The sequence below is a fragment of the Siphateles boraxobius genome, unplaced genomic scaffold (genome assembly GCF_051911475.1).
Source record: "Siphateles boraxobius isolate OS27281-9 unplaced genomic scaffold, OSU_SipBor_1 35, whole genome shotgun sequence".
NCBI lineage: Eukaryota > Metazoa > Chordata > Actinopteri > Cypriniformes > Leuciscidae > Siphateles > Siphateles boraxobius.
In genome coordinates this window covers 13,097,051-13,117,333 of record NW_027508975.1, presented here as the reverse complement: position 1 = coordinate 13,117,333, position 20,283 = coordinate 13,097,051, and the positions used below count along the sequence as shown (strand labels likewise).

General features: G+C 39.0%; 1 protein-coding gene across 1 annotated transcript in view; it reads left to right on the top strand.

Annotated features, from left to right (window-relative positions):
* Positions 1-3,801: 3,801 nt before the first annotated feature.
* The window catches only part of npr1a (natriuretic peptide receptor 1a), a 147,138-nt gene continuing 130,656 nt past the window's right edge, over positions 3,802-20,283 (top strand). Inside the window, exons 1-2 of the mRNA XM_077196463.1 lie at positions 3,802-4,423; positions 5,212-5,988. Of these exons, the coding sequence (XP_077052578.1) occupies positions 5,241-5,988 (748 nt within the window). The 5' untranslated portion in view covers positions 3,802-4,423; positions 5,212-5,240. The remainder of the gene's footprint in view (positions 4,424-5,211; positions 5,989-20,283) is intronic.

Genomic DNA, 20,283 nt, shown 5'->3' with positions numbered 1-20,283 from the left:
AACTGGGGGGCACGGCAAAATTAATAATTTAACACAAAATATTAATTTGACATATTGTATTACCTCAAGATAACTCAATACCTGCTTGAGTGGTCTGTTATCAGTTGTATCAGTTGTTATCAGTTGTTGTCTTGTAATAACAGACCGCTAATGGCATGATTGAAGAATCAGAATTTAGTAAGCCATGTGAAAATATAAATGATGAATGCATGGTTGTGCACTAAGCAAAAATATTAGCTTCTGACAGAATGAAGCCGAACAAGTCAAGACGTCACAGAGAAGCCTGTTGAAGTTAAGAAATTGTACTGTATTAATTACAATGTTTTAAATAACTCCTATTGGATGTCTGTGAGTGTGTTTTTTTTGGGTGCATGTAGGTGAGGGCTTGAAAATATTTTTCTCTACAAAAGGGGGGCCGGCAGAAAGGTTGCCTTAGTGGAATTTTGCAGACAAAAAAAGGTCTATTGTGTATTTTTGCTTTAAAAAAATGCAAAATGTTTGCCCTTATGGGAAATTCCTGATCCTACAGATTCCTACTGAAATGCAATGGTAAATGTGACTGCACCACCCTAGCAACTGCATAGCAATGCCCTGGCAACCACTCACAATAAATTAGCATTATGTCAGCTATTTGCAAGCACCCTTACAAAATGTATCTAGTTTTTTGTGGTGTTAGTTGTTTTTATTGATATTATCATTCGACTGATCACTTCTGGTCTGTTACAAGGCAACTGGCTGATAATGGTTGCCATGGGAATCTTGAGTATGAGTTGGACTTGTGCTATTAAAGAGGCCACAGGTTATTTTGGTGTATGTGTACTGTGAGTCACACTATACCAAAAACTGCTGAAATCCCTTCCCAACGTACACTTGCACCACTTCTGCTAATGATCTCCTACCAAGGCGGCATAATAACAATGCGTGAACATGATTGTTAGCCCACCAAATACCAAATCTGTAGTCTAAAACAACCAGAGGATCAGAGAGTATATTATTCCACAGAAAAATCATTGTATTATTTCAATAAAGGAGCACTAGTAAAGATGCTTTGAGGGGAAACAAAGCAAGAAAATGCGTTAGGAAGAGGGAGAGGGAGTCGAGAGTTTCCTCCCACGTACACATACAGGAAGTCACTGCTGTGCAGATGCAAAGCGTCATTAGTGGGGCTGACTTATCTGTACTGAGGTAATGCAGCAGACCACTTTTTGATTCAGACAAGAGATGAGATACAAATGAAATGTTTACACAGCTATTAAGATCAAGACACTTCACACACTCTCACACAAAGGCAAGGTCCTGCTTTTTCATTTCTGTGCCGTGATTCTGGACCTCCTTGCGCCACATTGTGAGGTTTAAAGGGCAGTGACCAAAGACCACAAAAAAGGATGAGAGATCACTCCAAACATCAAACATCCTGGAAACACAGAGGGAGGAAGCAGTTTCATTAGGCCGTGGAAGAATTCAGACCAAAACAAAACAAGCAAGAACAGTTTGTGCGTATTTTTGCGCACACAGGAATGTGTGTAGGCTGCTCCGTTTCTTCCTTATAGTGATTACAGACATCGTTAGTAAAGCTTACTTGTTTGTGTTTGTGTGCAACAGAGAAGAGAACTTTGAATGTGGAGGATTTATTGGAGGTTGAACTCTAAGTTTGTGTGAGTAATACAGAAGAACGTAGGAGAGAGGGAGGAGAAGGTAGAGATGAGAGGAGGTTACCCGTAATAACAAACCAGGAGAAAAGAGAGAGACTATGTTCTAAAATGCCTACGGATACGGCACAGTATATAATGCATACTGCCTACAATTTTAAAATGCAGTATGTGAAAGTTAATGCATTATGGATAAAACATTTTTAAAAATGCAAACTGCTATCCTTTTTGGGAAAATCACTGTTTTGAAAGCAAAACTGGTCGCCTACCTGATTTGAAGATCTATCTATCTATCTATCTATCTATCTATCTATCTATCTATCTATCTATCTATCTATCTATCTATCTAAATCTTTTTAAGATATAAATACATAGTACTATAGTAAATTAAGCGGGATGTTCACTACAGTTAAGTTACTTACAAAGAGCAAATCAATAAAACTCCCTGTGTCAGTGCTTTACATGTGAAATCAGAATATTTGTTATAATAAAAGTATTAGTTAAGTAATGTTATTATAAATATTATTATTGTATGTTATACATCGCAGTATGTGATTTGCCCCCCCCCCCCCCCCAAAAAAAAATAGTATATAATAATATAGTATATAATTGTCATAGTTGTAATTTGCATATTTATTTAATTAAAGACCAAATAAGAACCAGTGAACCAATTAAATAATTTTTTTTTATAAAATTAATTATAAAATTGTATAAATAATGACCTTATTCTTTCACCAGAAATCCTCAAGTACGTACATTTATAAATTTAAATCTATTAAGAAATGTCTTAACTCATTGTGTTCTGATCAAATAACGAATAACGAAATACATTAATTTCTCTGCTGATGTAACTTCCGTTCCTTTGTCATGAGGAAAAGAAAGTCCAGATTGAGGGCATTGGATTGTGGGATACTGTATTCTGCCCAGTGTGCTCTAAAACTGTGGACATTTTAATGCAATGAGTCTGGGTATTTCATGCATAAGGAAAATTATTATATTGCACACAGTACATGACATTACATGACATGACATGGTAGTATGCTGTATTCAGCATTATTAGAAAAAAAGCGAGTGACAGAGTGAGTAAGGGTGCAACATATCCTGTTTTGGAAACGCAGCCACTGGTGTGTGTGTGTGGTTGACTGGATGAGGTCAAAGGTGCAAGGGGGGTTCAGATAAGCAGCATGGGGAATTAGGGAATGAATGGAAGGGTAGTCGGTCAGCTGGGTCAAATTTGGCAGATATTAGAAAGTAGCACATTTGCCCATCTGGAGGCGGGGAAAGAGAAAATGGAACACAGTTTATCAGCCCCCCGCGGCCCCCCGGCTCTTCTTATTTACGACCAACCATAACAGGGAGGTTGTAGCCTGGCGCGCAGCATGGCTTTCCCGGCGCGCTCTGTGTACGGGAAGCCAGCAGCCGAGGTCCTCCCTGTGCTTTATTGATCTGGAAGTTGTTTGTCAGGGTGAGGGCTGCTGAGGACGACGCAAGATGAGACGCTCCAGCAGAAGGCCAAACGGAGAACAGAACAAAGCGGAGGAGAGGGAGGAGCAAAAGCCAATAAAAGTGTAATGGACTGCACAAAAATAGAACGTTTTAATTGGGAGGAAGTGGGCGAAAAAAATGGAACAATGAGAAGGAAGAAAGGCATGTGATTAAAATGCCGGAGGTCGAGATGGACTCCACCCCACCTCACCTCACACCAAACGCTCACACATTGGCAAGTCAAGCAAGTCCTGCCCTCTCATCTCTCCAGCGAGCTGTTTTTCCTGTGTATTCCCATGCAAAAGGTCAGGTCATTGTTGTTCAATGATAAAGTGGATGTTCATCCTGTGTGGGGCACAGTGATCTTGTAGCTATAACAAGTGGCTATATAATGACTGAACAAATTATTAATACACATTTGCTGAGCCACAAATGTCCTCAATCAATATTTAAATAAAAAACCTGATCTATCTAATATCTATCTATCTATTTATCATCTATCTGGTGCCATATGGCTGTGCAACAGCGCTGTAAAAAAAAATCTACATCTCTCTCTCTCTCTCTCTCTCTCTCTCTCTCTCTCTCTCTCTCTTCCTCCTCCTCTCCCGCCTGCACTTTAGACTAGCACACTGTGTCATTCCCTCTCTCACTTCTCTCCTCCTCCCACCTTGAGCTGTACATCGCATTGACTGCCCCGTCACTCACAGGAGGAGGATGTGGGAGAATAGACTTCAAACATAGAGTGTGCCTCACAATAAACCTGCACCTTTCGTTGTGTTGTACTAAATATTCTTTGAGTTCATCATTCAAGTTTTATGGATGCAGATGTGAACGCGCTTTTTACTTTAACTTTGACACTTTTTTTGTGTGTGACATTCTGGATCAAATCCAAACCCGCTGAGATTTACCTATCTTCTCCATTCGGGAAAACATCAAGGAGAAGAGGACACGGTGAACAATTTTAGCTACAGAAGCATCAATACTCATTAACAAAGTTTCCAAGAAATTCACTGGCGTAACGAGAAAAAAATTCCTCTTTGCGAAGCCGTTTCCTCAGCGCATTCGGAGAAAGAGGGGGGCTCGAGAGTTCATGGTGGTTTCTATGGAAAGGGTCAAGAGAGCAAAGTTTCACTCCTGTAAGTTGGGTGAGTCGGTTTGAGCTGCAATAATCGACGTGTTTTCTCCGAGGGAACATTTTCGCCACAACATTCACAAAAAACGGATTTTAACGGTTGGAAAGAACGGCAGACTTGCAAGTGGGATGATTCCAAATGACGACCTGATCTGTGGTAATATAGCCTACTAATTCAATTAATTGCACGATGTTTATTCTGTTCAGCAAAGCTTTATTTAAAAGTGTGTTTTAATATATTAACGGTAAGGTGAAGACGCGTTCTTGCGTCCTGTCGACTGCGTTGGTAAATTCTGGTCTGTGTACACTTGCGTCACTCTTAGAAGTTCAAAAACGCATCGGTTTATTTAGTTTTGTCAGCTTGACGTTGTAAGGCGTGTAAAGTGAAAAGTGTGTTAAATGTGCAAGATCGCGTCTCCAAACCCCATGGTTCAGTTTGATTCGGTTTTTGTACACCAAAAACGCGTCATGTGCGAATCTGGTTGAGAACGGCCCTTTGAAATATATTAATAATTAAATGGCTATTATTAGCTATAGGATAGTCTTCTCTCAATTATGAATAAAGTATTTATATAATATGTTTAATTAATGGTACCCTCTAAAAAATAAAGGTTTCAAACGGTGTTATTGTGAAAGAACCTACCTTTTCTTAGTGCAAAGAATTTTTTAATGATCTGAAGAAACTTTTTGCACTATAAAGAGAATTTTTTTTGTCGATTCTATGGATTTTTAAAGTTATTCATGGATGCGTGATGCCATTATAGAACAGTTATTTTTCATAGTATCACATTCTACTGATTGTTGAAGTAGTAGACATTTTTAGTAGTATAATGTTTTCTTTTCTCATTTCATTTCTATGAATAAACAAGTAACTTTGTGAATGACAGACATTCTCAGTGCTGCAGAAAGTGCATTTCAAATGTGTCTCTGTCTTCATGTTTTCAGAGTCTTAGCCCTTACTATTCATTTTGAGAATGAAAGCGTTCTGGATGGGCCCATTGAGGCTAACTCTTCTAGTTCTTCTGAGTGGTGTGTCATGTGGAGTGGTTGAACTGGAACCCCTCCCTCAAAACCAGCCTCAGTCTCTCAGTCCCCATCTACCTCAAAAGAACATCACCTTGGCAGTCATCCTACCTCTACACAACACAGAGTACCCCTGGGCATGGCCCCGGGTGGGCCCTGCCTTGTTTTGGGCCCTGGACAAGGTGAATTCTGACCCCAACCTGCTGCCTGGCTACACTCTACAATTGGTCTTCAATAGCAGCGAAAACAAAGAAGGAGTGTGTTCGGATTCAGTGGCTCCTCTTGTGGCCGTGGACCTAAAGTTTTCACATAACCCTTGGGCTTTCATCGGGCCAGGTTGTGACTACTCGTCCTCACCCGTGGCCCGCTTCACCACGCATTGGGAGGTTCCGATGATCACGGGTGGGGCGAGGGCGCTGGGTTTCAATTTGTACTCGTCCATCACCAACGTCGGCCCTACCCACCAGAAGCTGGGTGAGTTTGTGCTCAGGATGCACCATCATTTCGGCTGGCACAAACACGCCATGCTCCTGTTTAACGATAATAAGAAAGATGACCGGCCGTGCTACTTTGCCGTGGAGGGGCCGTACACAGAGATGCTTAAAGACAACATCACAGTAGAAGACATGGTGTTTAATCAGGATGATGAACCAATCCGTTATGATGAGATTCTCCGGGACATCAGCCATAAAGCTCGTGGTAAGTGTGACATGAGTGGGCAAGGGATGTCAAGTAGGAATGGTAGGCTAATGTTAATGTCACATTTGTCAAAAGAAAAAGCTCTTGCTCAAATGATCTGAATGTCACTGATTTGAGGAAGCTCAGCTCATTTTTGTCGTCATTATTTATTGAAGCACATTCAAAAGCTACGTTCACACAGCAGCGTAATACAGTTGTCAGTCCCATTTAGAGTACTAAATACTCTTTTGAAAAAGATGTGTGCTCAATCAATATCGAATGTGCACTTGTAAGAGTACTTCAAATCTTAACTCAATTTGGTAGCGATTTCATCGGTATCTACATAGCGCACAGCTACAAATGATTACAAAAACATTACATTCAGTTCACACTTAAGTATATTCTTTAAAGTAAATCTTTCCATAGTAATTATTTTTATTATTTTCCATAATTTTTTTAAAAGTGTGCTAAAGTGTACTTCTTTTTCACAAGTGTATGGTTGTGTTTATAATCAGTTCAGTTATGTAAACGCACTCACAACTTGAAATATACAAGTCACGACTAAAGTTTAGCTTATATGTGCTGAACTGCAGCGTCACATCATTGCATGCAATACATAAGTATGGGTAGTTTAAGTATGGGTTGTCTAATATTAATGTTAGTGCTATTAACCTCTCTCAGTTTGTGAAAAATATTGTGTGGTTGAGTTTGAAAGGGGTTGGAATCAGCATTTTGAAATGCCGAACAATTTAGAATAAGAATAAAATCCATAAAGAGACAATACAATTTTGAGTTTTCGTTCTCTGTGGTTGCCTGCATTATTCTTGAATTAGAGAAGAGTCTGACAATATAGATGTTATTTGATCTATTCTTGTCTCCCTTTAAATGCGTAGGACAATTTGAGAGTCACACTTGGTAAAAAATTTAAATATGGTTGTCAATTCTGAACATTAGCTATGTTTGCATGCAACCAAATAATCCATTAGTAATCAGACTGATGGCTCAATTGGACTGAAAATCTGAAAAGTCTGCATGTAAACACATCCATCGATCTGGGGTACATTTCCCGTACAATGATGGAACTCGCTACTTAAAGTGATAGTTCACCCTAAAATTACAATTCTGTCATCATTCCCTTACCCTTATGTTGTTCCAAACCTGTATGAGTTTCTTTGTTCTGTTTAACAGAAAAAGAAGGTAACCAGACAGTTGACAGTTGACCAGAGTCAATGGCTACCGTCAATAGTCTGGCTACCAACATTCTTCAAAATGTCTTCGTTTGAGTTCAACAGAAGGAAGAAACCTTATACAGGTTTGTAATAACATAAGGGTGAGTAAATGATGACAAAATTGTAATTTTTGAGTGAACTAACCCTTTAACCATCATTTACCTTTACCAAAAACATAGTAACTTTGTCGCACATGTCGTTGAACTATGCTGATAACGATGGATCTTACGACCATATTTGGCTAACAATGCTTTTTGGAAACATACCCCTGACTGAGTTCGATCTGAATGAAATTCAATAGGATTGAAAGAGTCTGATCTGATCAACAAGTAAAATAAAGTCTCACGAACATCAGAGGTGTCAATTCCAGGGGTCAGAAAGTAAAAGTCCTGCCATATGTTTATTCCACCCATTAACTCAGCCAGCTGATTTCACTAATTAGTTCTATCTCCTGGCTGAAAAACTGTGCTAATTAGCAAATCCAGGTGATTGGAACAAAATACTGAGGATGAATTTTACTTTCTGAACCTGGACTTGACACCTCTGTTATGTAGGCCTATGTCTTGCGTGTTACAAACGCATCAGTGGAGGAGACTGAATATTTACAAAATATTTGCTAAAAAGCTCTTCTGACATATATGTCAGCTTTATTTTTAGATGTCACCAAGGCACGGTGGCCCAGGTGACATTATCTCAGTGACTTTCTCTGCTTCTGAATGCGGCAACTGAGGCAGTGATGTGCTGAAGTTTTGTTCAGAATACATGTAATGTACATGTAAATGAAAATTTAAATCAGATTGCAAGTTTAGGGTTCATAAATATAAACTGAACATACAGAATCTGAAATTGGATTGGATTCATTCGGCTTGATGAAAATTAGTCACCTTTTATTTTTTATTTATATAGCGCTTTTTACAATACAGATTGTTTCAAAGCAGCACTTCAGTGATAACCAGTTCTAGAAGAAAATAGTTTCATAGGCCAACTTAAGTAAGTTCAGTGATTGATAATTTTTGATGTAAAAAAGTTATTAATTTAGTTAATTTATATATATATATATATATATATATATATATATATATATATATATATATAGCCACTCTGGACAAAACAGTGATGTCATCGTCCAGCTCAGTTCAGTTCTCTTATAATGGTGTCAATGCAGGCAGATCAATAATATCGTTGATTATTAAGTGAGAAGTGTGAATATTAAGTTGAATATGAAAATGAATAGTGCATGCACAGTAATTATACCTGACTGACTGAAAGCAGCCAACGCGTTTATCTGTTTAAAAAAAAATGTACTCTTCTCACTATGTCAACTTCTGTATTGAAGGTCCATTTAGAGAGTTGTGTGTCCTCAAACTGTTTAAATAAATAGTAATTTATACAAATCTAAAAATAATGAAATAATTATAAATCCCAAATTTTAAGAAATAGCATTAATTTGATATTTCACTGGCTAAATATTACAAATTCCATTTACAAAACTACACAATCCTATGTTCTAAGATAGCAAAAGAAGAACATCATTAAATTTGACTGCTAATGCAAATATTGACATAAATGTGACTGACAGGTTTATAACTAGAGCCTATAGACTTTTATTAAGTGCAGATTTATTACTCAAGTCTGTCTGCGAGCTGACACAGGTGAGCAAAAACAGGAAGCAGAAGCCCCCTGAGCTCATCTGTGCCTGAGGCCATGAAATGAGTTCACTGAAGCACAGCTCTGGAAACTATTAACACACAAGAGATACAATAGCACTCTACCTTGTCCCCATGCCCGTGCAGAGGTTGATAGAAAGACTTGAGCATTTCATAAAAGTTTGTACAGGTAATAAAATCCTGGCTGGGAATATGAAAATTGGAGAAAGACACAAATGGAGAGAAAGATGTATAGAAATGATGGATAAGACAAATGCCTCTGGTGTGAGGGACCCGGGTTCGAATCCACTGTGAGACACCAATGTGTCCCTGAGCAAGACACTTAACCCCTAGTTTCTCCAGAGGCGTGCGACCTCTGAAATATAGCAATTGTAAGTCGCTTTGGATAAAAGCGTCATGTAAATGTAGAGTACAAACGGATCATTTTGAGAAAATTGCTGCCTTACTGTTGGCGGCACGCACCAGGTGAAAGAGACGTGAGAGTCAAGGTCGCCTCCTCTTCAGGGACAGACTAAAAACAACTGACAGACAGGTGGAGGTTGATAGAGGTACACTGTTAAAGAACTGAGTGAATAGATACTTGCTTCTCTTTTGTCCTCCTCACATTGTTGTGATGGTCGCAAATGATTCTGGATTGATCCGCAAGAAATTTTAACCTGATTTGATTTGTTATTGTTAATATGTTTTAAAAAGCACAAAGCATTACGGATAAGTTAACACTCAAAGACGACATGTACAATGAATCTGTAGCATCTGCTGCACATATGTATTTATATTATGCAAAAGGTCCTTTTATACAGCACAAACAAGCATGCACTTGAGCCTTTAGATGTGTCACAGCCAAGGACAAAAAGGCTGAATGGAGATGTATTTTACAATATCTTAAAAAAATCAACTAGCTAGCATTGCATGTCATGAACTGTATATTTAAAGGAAATATGTATTTTCAATCACAATGCGAAACTAAATGGGAGCCCGTTTCTGCCATAGAATAAAAAGGTAATCGCGACTTTATATATCACAATTCTATCTTTATTTCTTGCAAATCCGAGCATATTAATCTTGAAAAATGTTGAGTTAACATTCCTCAATTCAGACATTTTTCCTTACAGCTATGGGTTTGTCGCAATTGTTTTTTTCTCTGAATTATGAGTTTATAACACAATTCCAAATTTATAACACAATGATCATGCAGTGTGACTTTATATCTTAAAATTGCAAGAATTATTTACATCTCCCAATTCTGACATTGCTCCTCAGAATTTGGAGATGTAAAGTCGCATCGCATGTTATAATGACCTTTTTTATTTTATTTTTATTTGGAAATGGACAGTTTATGTTACTTTCTAAAGTTGATCAGCCACAGAAAGCAAGATGGCTACTATTTATAATGTACTGTGATTTGGGATGCAATAAATTCTGATTGTGTATTTTCTGCATTCAGCCAGAGAGTTATAAGGAAATAATTTATTGTTCATCTGTTGAATATAGTAACATGAAAATAATAGCATATATCTCAGGATAACTCCTGCTCATAAAACCTATATGAAATCTTAAATGTAAATCTGTCTAGGATCTTTGGCTGTTGGCCTGTGCTTACAGTATATCCAGACAAGTGTCCTAATAACATTGTATTTGTTTTTTTGTTTTAAAATCTTTATAACCTATTAAACATAATGGTGATGAATGGGGACATACAGTATAATATGAAAATAAATTCTAAGCAAATTTATTTGAAATATAAATGTTTGCATTACACATTAAGCTATAATATCTTTCAAATAATTTGACTAAGCTTGAAGACAATGTGAAACAGTCCATTCGTATTTGCACATGAACAAAATCCCTTGTGAATTTTGTTCTTCTTGGCTGTGGTTTATGGTTTTATTTTGGCCAGTATGACTCTTGTTACTTTTATTGACCTTGTCACCTTGCCACTTCTTCTTGTGAGCATGCAATCAATCAATTTGCAGGCTTAGCTGGCACACACAGGGGTGGGGGTACATTTGAGAAGGATATTTGTGATACTTTGCACTGATCATGAAGTCATGCTGTGTATTGTGTGTGTGTGTGTGTGTGTGTGTGTGTGTGTGTGTGTGTGTGTGTGTGTGTGTGTGTGTGTGTGTGTGTGTGTGTGTGTGTGTGTGTGTGTGTGTGTGTGTGTGTGTGTGTGTGTGTGTGTGTATGTGTGTGTGTGTGCGCATACACACCCATGTAATTACATATAGTATTTATTATTATAATACAGTAATGAGTGGCACTATTTATCTAAATAGCAATATTTTTGTACACATTATATATACTATAAAACATTTCAGAGTGAATATGCCAAAAGATAAGTGATTAATATAATAATAATAATTATTATTATTATTGTGTTTTTGTTGTTGTTGTTGTTGTTGTTTGGTGAAAGTTAAAATGGTAATATAATGACCAAATTACCGTAAGAAAAATAAACCAATCTGTCATGAACAACCAGACAAGGTTAGATCCAAACGCAGCGTGAGTTTATTCACAGGGTAGTCAAACAGGCAATGGGTCAAATACACAGACAGGAACAGACTAGACTAGGAAAACTAGGAAACGCTCGGAGATGTACACAACAGTGAAACAAGACTTCGCAAAGGACAGAGGAGAAACACCGGTTTAAATCAGGAACTCAATAACCAATAATGAAACACAGCTGAACATAATAACATAATGAGTCCATGGGGAAAAACATAACACAATGAGAGAGTGCCCTCCAGTGGCTCTCGAGGGCACTACAGCTGCCGATCGTCACATAACCCCCCCTCTAATGAGCGGCTTCCAGACGCTCCTAAGAGCTCCGGGGGGAGGTCAACGGGGGCTGGGATGGAGGGCCAGGCCCATGCAGGGGAACGGACCCTGGACATAGACAAGGCGGGCCTGGGCCGTGGAGCGTGGGTGGACCTGACTGAACAGGCAGCCAGGGCGGAGCAAGACGAGGCGGAGGCCAGGGCGGTGAAGCCCCTGCAGACGACCATGGCGGCACAGCCCTCATGGTCTCCTCACCGGACCCCTGGCCCCCCCCAAAAAAATACTTGGGGAAATCCGCGGGTTTAGGAAAGGTCTCCCGGAGCTTAAAGGGCGCAGGCAGGGCGAGGCGCAGAGGCGGGGCCAGCAGGGCGAGGAGTCTGGTTACGCTCACCGGAGCCTGGCGAGCTGAACGAGTCCTCTTCCTGCGACGGCGAGTCACTGGGCTAGATACATTCACTTGGCTAGATTCACTCGCTTGGTTTGATTCAGCACTGGACGCATTTGACTCGCCGCTTGACTCGGCTCTTGACTCGCCGCTTGACTCGGCTCTTGACTCGCCGCTTGACTCGGCCCCTGACTCGCCGCTTGACTCGGCTCTTGACTCGCCGCTTGACTCGGCTCTTGACTCGCCGCTTGACTCGGCTCTTGACTCGCCGCTTGACTCGGCTCTTGACTCGCCGCTTGACTCGGCTCTTGACTCGCCGCTTGACTCGCCGCTTGACTCGCCGCTTGACTCGGCGCTTGACTCGCCGCTTGACTCGGCTCTTGACTCGCCGCTTGACTCGCCGCTTGACTCGCCGCTTGACTCGGCGCTTGACTCGCCGATTGACTCGCCGCTTGACTCGCCGCTTGACTCGCCGCTTGACTCGCCGCTTGACTCGCCGCTTGACTCGGCTCTTGACTCGCCGCTTGACTCGCCGCTTGACTCGGCTCTTGACTCGCCGCTTGACTCGCCGCTTGACTCGCCGCTTGACTCGCCGCTTGACTCGCCGCTTGACTCGCCGCTTGACTCGCCGCTTGACTCGCCTGACACAGTAGACTCGGTAGACTCACTTGACACAGTAGACTCGGTAGACTCACTTGACTCGGGATCCGGTTCACTTGACTCGGGACTCGGTTCACTAGACTCGGGACTCGGTTCACTAGACTCGGGACTCGGTTCACTGGACTCGGGACTCGGTTCACTAGACTCGGGACTCGGTTCTCCTGACTCGGGACTCGGTTCTCCTGACTCGGGACTCGGTTCACTTGACTCGGGACTCGGTTCACTTGACTCGGGACTCGGTTCACTTGACTCGGGACGGCTCACGTGAAGCTCAGGTTCGTTAGGGCTGACGTGGAGTGCGGGCTCGGAAGAGAAGTCGAGAAGCGCGGCCGCGGGTTCGGCGGGGCTGACGTGACGTGCTGGTTCGGCTGGACTGGACGGGACCAGCGGGGCAAGCTCACCCACAGTGAGAGCCGAACCACTCAGTAGAAGAGCCGTGTTAATATACCGCCTTAAAGTGCTGTGAGGCTCTGGGTTGGGCATCAATGAGCGAAGCGGTTCAGACAACCCTCCGCGGAACAGGTTCGTTAGAAAAACGTTGTTCATACACGTATGATGAGAAAGTTCATAAAACTCCGCCACATACCATTCGAGAGAACGATCCTCCTGATGAAGTTGCATTATCTCAGCACCCGTATCTGTGCTCGGAATCGCTGTGTGAGCTCGTCGAAATACCTCGCTGTTGGATTTTACCGGGAGAGCTTGGCATGACATCGGGATCGGTCCTGGGCCAACAACTGTGGAGACGGGTTGATTCTGCGATGGTCCCGGTGGGGAAACACGAAGACCGCGAACCATCTTGGCCAACCTCTCCAACGACGCGGTGAGTTGATCCAGTTCATCCTGGTGTACGGCGGCTGACTGGGAGGCATACAAGGTTGACATGCTGCTGGATCTGGTGTGGCGAAGTCTTCTGTCATGAACAACCAGACAAGGTTAGATCCAAACGCAGCGTGAGTTTATTCACAGGGTAGTCAAACAGGCAATGGGTCAAATACACAGACAGGAACAGACTAGACTAGGAAAACTAGGAAACGCTCGGAGATGTACACAACAGTGAAACAAGACTTCGCAAAGGACAGAGGAGAAACACCGGTTTAAATCAGGAACTCAATAACCAATAATGAAACACAGCTGAACATAATAACATAATGAGTCCATGGGGAAAAACATAACACAATGAGAGAGTGCCCTCCAGTGGCTCTCGAGGGCACTACAGCTGCCGATCGTCACACAATCATAATAATAATAATAATAATAATAATTATTATACTTAATTATACTTAATAATACTAATTAATAAATTAATAATAAATATAGAAATAACAATTACAGTTATAATATTATTGTCCTTATTATTAATATTATTTCTTACATAAAACACAGCTCAAAGTGCCTAGGTTAGAAGAATATAAAAACATTTGAACATACTAATAACATACTAAGAATATAAGAAAATATAAGATGAATTAAAAAAGTAACTAGAAATAGTGGATTAGAATAATATAATTTAGCAGACAATATTAATATAAGACACTATAAAGTAGAAGTGATGGTTCCTGTGTCTTTACTGGGAATATTATTATCATTATTATAGTATTCCCTATTACACAACAAACCGTAATAAGCAATATTGACCCAAATAGCAATATTTTACATCAACCATATATATTTTAAAACATTTTTAGAGTGATGATGCATAAAGTAAAAAAAAAAATACATTATGCTCTCTTAAGTGTGATGTAAAACTAGCTGACTGGAATGTCTTTAGGAGATGTAATGGTCAAATAAAAATCATCATGATATTCAATGATGATTGTATCATCAAAATAATATTAAATGGAAACACTTTAAGTCATGTCAAGTCACCTTTATTTATATAGCGCTTTAACAATACAGATTGTCAAAAGCTATGTTACTGTTTCATTTGTTAACGTTAATGTATTAACTAACATGAACAAACAATGATCAGTAAATTTATTACATTATTTATTAGTCATTGTTAATGTTAGTTAAAAAAAATGCAGTCAAGTTCACAGTGCATTAACTGGTAACAAATACAACTTTCGATTTTAATAATGTATTAGTAAATGTCGAAAGGAACGTGAACTAAAATGAATAAAGGCTGTAAAACTGTAAGTAATTGTTCATTCTTAATTCAATTTAAGTATTTAACTAATGTTAACCTTATTGTAAAGTGTTACTGAATATATTGTAAAATATGTTGCAAAATATAATCAGCCCAGTTTCTCAGCATGCATCATGCAATGCATTACAACACCTGTTATGCATGCCAATGTCACAGCACAATTTTCATGACAATATTATTAATTTTTCCCAGGGATGAATTGTCTTTTTTGCCGATTTCTGTGGTCTTCACAGAGTAACATGTTATGAGTATAGGGGCTTGGTGGTTTGGAGCGGTCCTAGTGGTTTATAAGAGCCAGCAGTGCTGGTAAGCCTCATTGTGAACGTCAGTGCTCTGGCTGAGAAGTAGGCGTAGAGCTAATTCAAACAGCATGGTTTTGTCCAAGAGCTGGATTACATCCTGAATTTGTGCCTTTCGTGTCAGTGTTTACCCCCAGAGCGCTGTTTACTAAATCAAAGCTGCGATTTGTATGGGAAAAGAGAGAATGAAAAAGAGAAACATAGCAGTATATAGTATCCTGAGGGAAGTTGTTGTCTTATAACCTATAATGTTGGAAATTCCGTCATTGTAATTACGAACTAATGCTGGTCGCAAATGTATTTTTCCTCACATGCTGGTATCGGGAGCTTGAAATAAATGCTTATTTCCACATGGCAGGTTTGGTGAAACAGAGATAGTGAACAGTTGCTGAAAGAAGATGTAAGTTAAGGTGTACAAAGTGGCTGTTAGTGTATTGGTGATTGCTAGGAATTTCTATTTTGTTTGTAGGTGTTTTCTGGCCCACGTCATGAGAACCACCTTCAATTTCTTTATGATGTTGTGGTTGTGCAGATCTTCTTTTTTTTCAGTTTCATTGTCAGGTGAAAATGTAGAAAACAATGAACTTTACCTATTATAAGAAACCGATAATAATAATAATAATTACTATGTTATTATTTGATTGCTATAATTATTTGTATTATTGCTATAATTTTAAATTAGTATCTTATAATAACTATAATTGTTATTGTGTGTATATATAAGAAACCAATAATGATAACAATGATAACTAACCCTAACCCTATTTAGAGGTAAGATTATAAAAACATTTTAGACAGTAAATAATTAAATAACATACCAAAATAGAGCAAAACAATAAATAAATGTGTAATGAATAGTTATGTTATTGTTGAAAGTTTTAATAATAATCATTATAATTAATAATAATAATAATAATAATAATAATAACAACATTATTGTGTATTTGGTGGTGGTGTGCAAATCTTTTTTATTGTCAAGTGAAAATAAAGACTAATAATTATAATTATTATTATAAGAAACCAATAATAATGATACTTTCTTATTATTGTTGTTGTTTTTGCTGTTTTTTAAAATAATTTCCTATGTTATTATTATTATTAATAACTTATTGTAGGAAATTAATTACAATTATTACTATTATTATTAGATAGTACATTTTATACATAAAATGCAAAGTAGTTAATAGGTAAGAACATAAAAACAGACTGTAAATAAATAAATAACATACTAAAATATATATATTTTTAAAAAAGTTCTTAAGAAACTAGAAATTTTGAGCTTGTTTTAGCAAACACTAGTAATAGTAGAAATTATGCTTCCTGTGTCTTTACTATGGAAATCTGCTTTCAGACTTGTTGGTGCACGTCTGTGTCTGGAGTGTCTATTTAGGAATTACCTTAGAGAAGGTCTGCGCTCCACACGGCACTTCAGCTGGACTAACACTTTCACAATCTCCTTGGCCGCCATTATTGAACTCCACTGAACAGGAACCAGGTTGTTTCCATAGAGACAGGGAGCATCTGTCCAAATGCACAAAGACAAGTGGGCGTGACAAGACCTGTCACCTGTCGACTGAATCGTATGTTTTTGTTTAACGTGGAAAAGACTGTCAGAAAAATAAGCCAGTAAACCAGACGCCCACACGTGGACCAAACTAACATACCCACCCATCTACTCCTAACAGAAATACTTTTACCTACCTCTATGCCCACACTTCTTGTCTATCACATGTGGTTTTTCACAACACCATTTTCAACTAAAAACAGAAAACTTTGTATGCATTTTGGCAATTTCTACGACAACTGCGTTTTGGGGGTCTGAAAACGCAAACATTTGAAAACGGGTTTCAATGTGCACGTTTTTGAAAAACGATAACTTTATTTTCTCCATGTAAACTACAAAAAACGCTAAGTTGTGAAAACGGTGATGTCATGCGTATTACGTGTTCGGTCTATAGGCGCGTAGTGTTTCTTTACAAAGTGACGTGGAGTTATCTCGGATGCATGTGAACAGGGATCATTTGTTTACCATTTTGAAAATCAATTATGTTAATAACTTTCTTCATTTTAAGTGGCTCATGTTGTTATAAAAATATTCGCATTTTGTAATACTCGGGTAGGATAACATAACATTATATCAGCCTTCTGTCTGTGTCGTCTTAACTTAGCCTACTTGCTCTCTTTCATTACGTTCGCTTTAATTTCTCGTGCACTGACTCGTTCGCTAAACTGAACATCCTAGTTTCCACTCTTACCGGCGGCCCCAACGCTGATTTACCGTGCTGGATCTGGCAAACCGCCGCTGATGTGAGCCCGACGAGAGCTGACGTGTGGAATACACCGCAAAAACTAGCCCGACAGACGCTCGCCGACGGCCCGACTCTTGTCTCCAATGTAAAGGGAGAAAAACGGCCAGCTCAAACCAGCTGCAGCATGATATGTGTGAACTGACATTTCCAGATCTCAGCCTCTGGACTGTAATTCATGAAGAATGTGTGTCTTTTATTGGGGCCTGTGCCAGCTGGAACACTTAGCTCTTGTCAGTCATTTAGACACAGCTGCTAATGATGGGTTGGGTTGGTTGGTGACATTCAGCAGGATGATCCGCTTATCATACGTTGAGGTGTTGATACCGTTCTTCAGACACATGGTCTTGCTTCACACATTCTGCTCTTGTATCTGATGATACATGTCTTGTATAGAGGGAACTGGCAACATCTGCTCAGCCTAATGTTGCTCAAAACAGTAAACACAATGTCCAACCTGCTCTTTTCCATACAATGAATATGGATGGGGACCGCATTTGTAAATCCTTTAAACATTATTCATTGAAACTCTTGGCTTTGAGTCTAGCTCTTAATTTTGGTTCATTCTTCTGCATATTGCACCTTGGCACATTTGCAATACACAAGAGAACCTGTGGAGTTTTGTGTAGTTTTTCTTTTTTGGTTTATGCAAATGCTAAGGTTTCTTTTTGAGTATCTGTTTTAAGAGTCTGTTCTGTTCGGCCTCTATGCCAGTTTAGACACACCAAAGCCTTCTAGTTTTGTAGACAAACTTAAAATTAAAATTTTGTCTACATGGATTTATTTACAAAACAAGACTAGATAAATTAGGAAAAAGCTGCAATATTTATCCAGCATACATGTTATCATCTTCAATACTTTTTCCCAGGATGCACCTCCAGTAGGTTATGAGAATAAACAGAATGTGAAGAGCTGGATGATGAATTTGAAAAGGTAAAACAGAAGATAGTTTTGAATTAATTAAGACTTTTTGGTCATACCCAGACTCCCATTTGTAATATTTCAGAGTTTTGGTGAGTTTAATATTATACTAATATGTGGAAAATAATACTAAAGAATAGTGTTGACACGACATCAGAATTTCCAACAGTGGCTCATTGGAAAAACACAATACTATGTTTTGACTCCAAATGCTTTACATTAGTTCATGATTTGCATCATAAAAAGCTCCATATGTATGACTTTTCTGACAGTAAACTTATTCGGTATGGTACAGCATTGCACTTGCAATACGGAGCGCTTGAGTCCATTCAAAAACACGAGTCATAATAAAAGAGCTCAAAGCCTCATAAAAGGAAGCTACAATGGTGTGGTTGGTAAAGTAAATGCGTTTTTGTCTGACATTTGCTTTTGTTAACAGTAACACTATCGGTTATTGGTTATTTTATGTGTAGATCTTTTGTTATTACTATGTCATGTCATTTTTGACTTAATGTTTTAAACAGCAGGTTATCAATTTAATCTATATAAAGTGCCACTAAGCTACATGGAAAAAAACTGCATCGGAACAGCACGGCACAAACAATAACGTGACGGCTTAACCAGCAGGAGTAAGGCCTATAGCCTAGCCTCATTTCTTATTTCAATTCATTTCTTAATATAGTTTGCTAGAAACACCAATTTATCAACTTGATCTGGGTCAAGTGCGGCTCTCTTTTTATTGGCGATGTTCCCCGCGGTGGAGAACACGCGCTCAGTGCGCGCACACGTGCCTGGCACACACAGATTTGCCCGTCAATGTTGAGAGAAGTGGTATACGGTGTAGCTGTAGAACCCAAAATATTTCCAGACTCGACTTTTTAGATGAGTTGAGGTCGTAATTCTCCGCTCGGGCTGTCGTTCTGTGCGTTATCTTCCATTTTCAAAACAGGGAGGCTATTATTCGCTTGATTTGGTCATGGGCTTACGCTACAATACGTTTAGAGCGCCCGCTCCTGGATGAGATGGCAAACAATAATAAAAAACAAAAAACGGTCTAATCATAGACTGTAAAAAATGCGCTAAACATGGCACTTTAAAAACCGGATAGTTTATTTATAGTTCGAATACGGATATTTCACGTCATGTTCGAATGCATATTCGAATATCGAATAAAAAGTGACAGCCCTAGTGACGTCTACACTCTCACAAAAACTCCTGATATAATCAATGAAGCTGTCTACACTGCACAATACCTGCACAATCTCTTATTGATATTGTATTTACACTTTTTTGGTTTTTAAGAAAGGATTTGCAAGCATGCAGAACTCAGTGAGCTTGAGCTGAATAAAAACTCTAGTGATCTAAGAGTAACTTTCTGAGTAACTTTAAGATCTTTGATTAGCTGTTGCATTGACACTCTCAACAGAAAGTTCCTAACACTGGGTCCTAACCAAACGCTATGCGATAAGATTCCAGCGACAAATAATTTGTCTGTCCACACCAGACGCTACGATAAGACGCGATGGAGTCTATCAAAAATCACAACCAATTAAAAGAGCGCATGGGCGGGATCTCTCGGGAAACTCCCGGCACTCGCAACGAAATGGATAAGTACATAATCAAATTCATGAATATTACTCCATTTTAACATTATTTAAAATACATACTGAGTTACTGATAGAATCTTTGTCGTAGAATACACTTATCTGTTAACAATGAGTTGACAGTTTGAACTTTGTTGTTTACTTTTATTTATTTGGAAGATCTGAGGTGAATTGTCTATTATTGCTTTCAGTACGGCTAAAGACACAAAATGATATTCAAACTCACATTAGATGCTTTTAACATTAAATAAAGCACATAAACAGTACCTGAGATTATCATACTTTCTGTTTTTGTTCCAACTGCGACGTCGCAGAGAT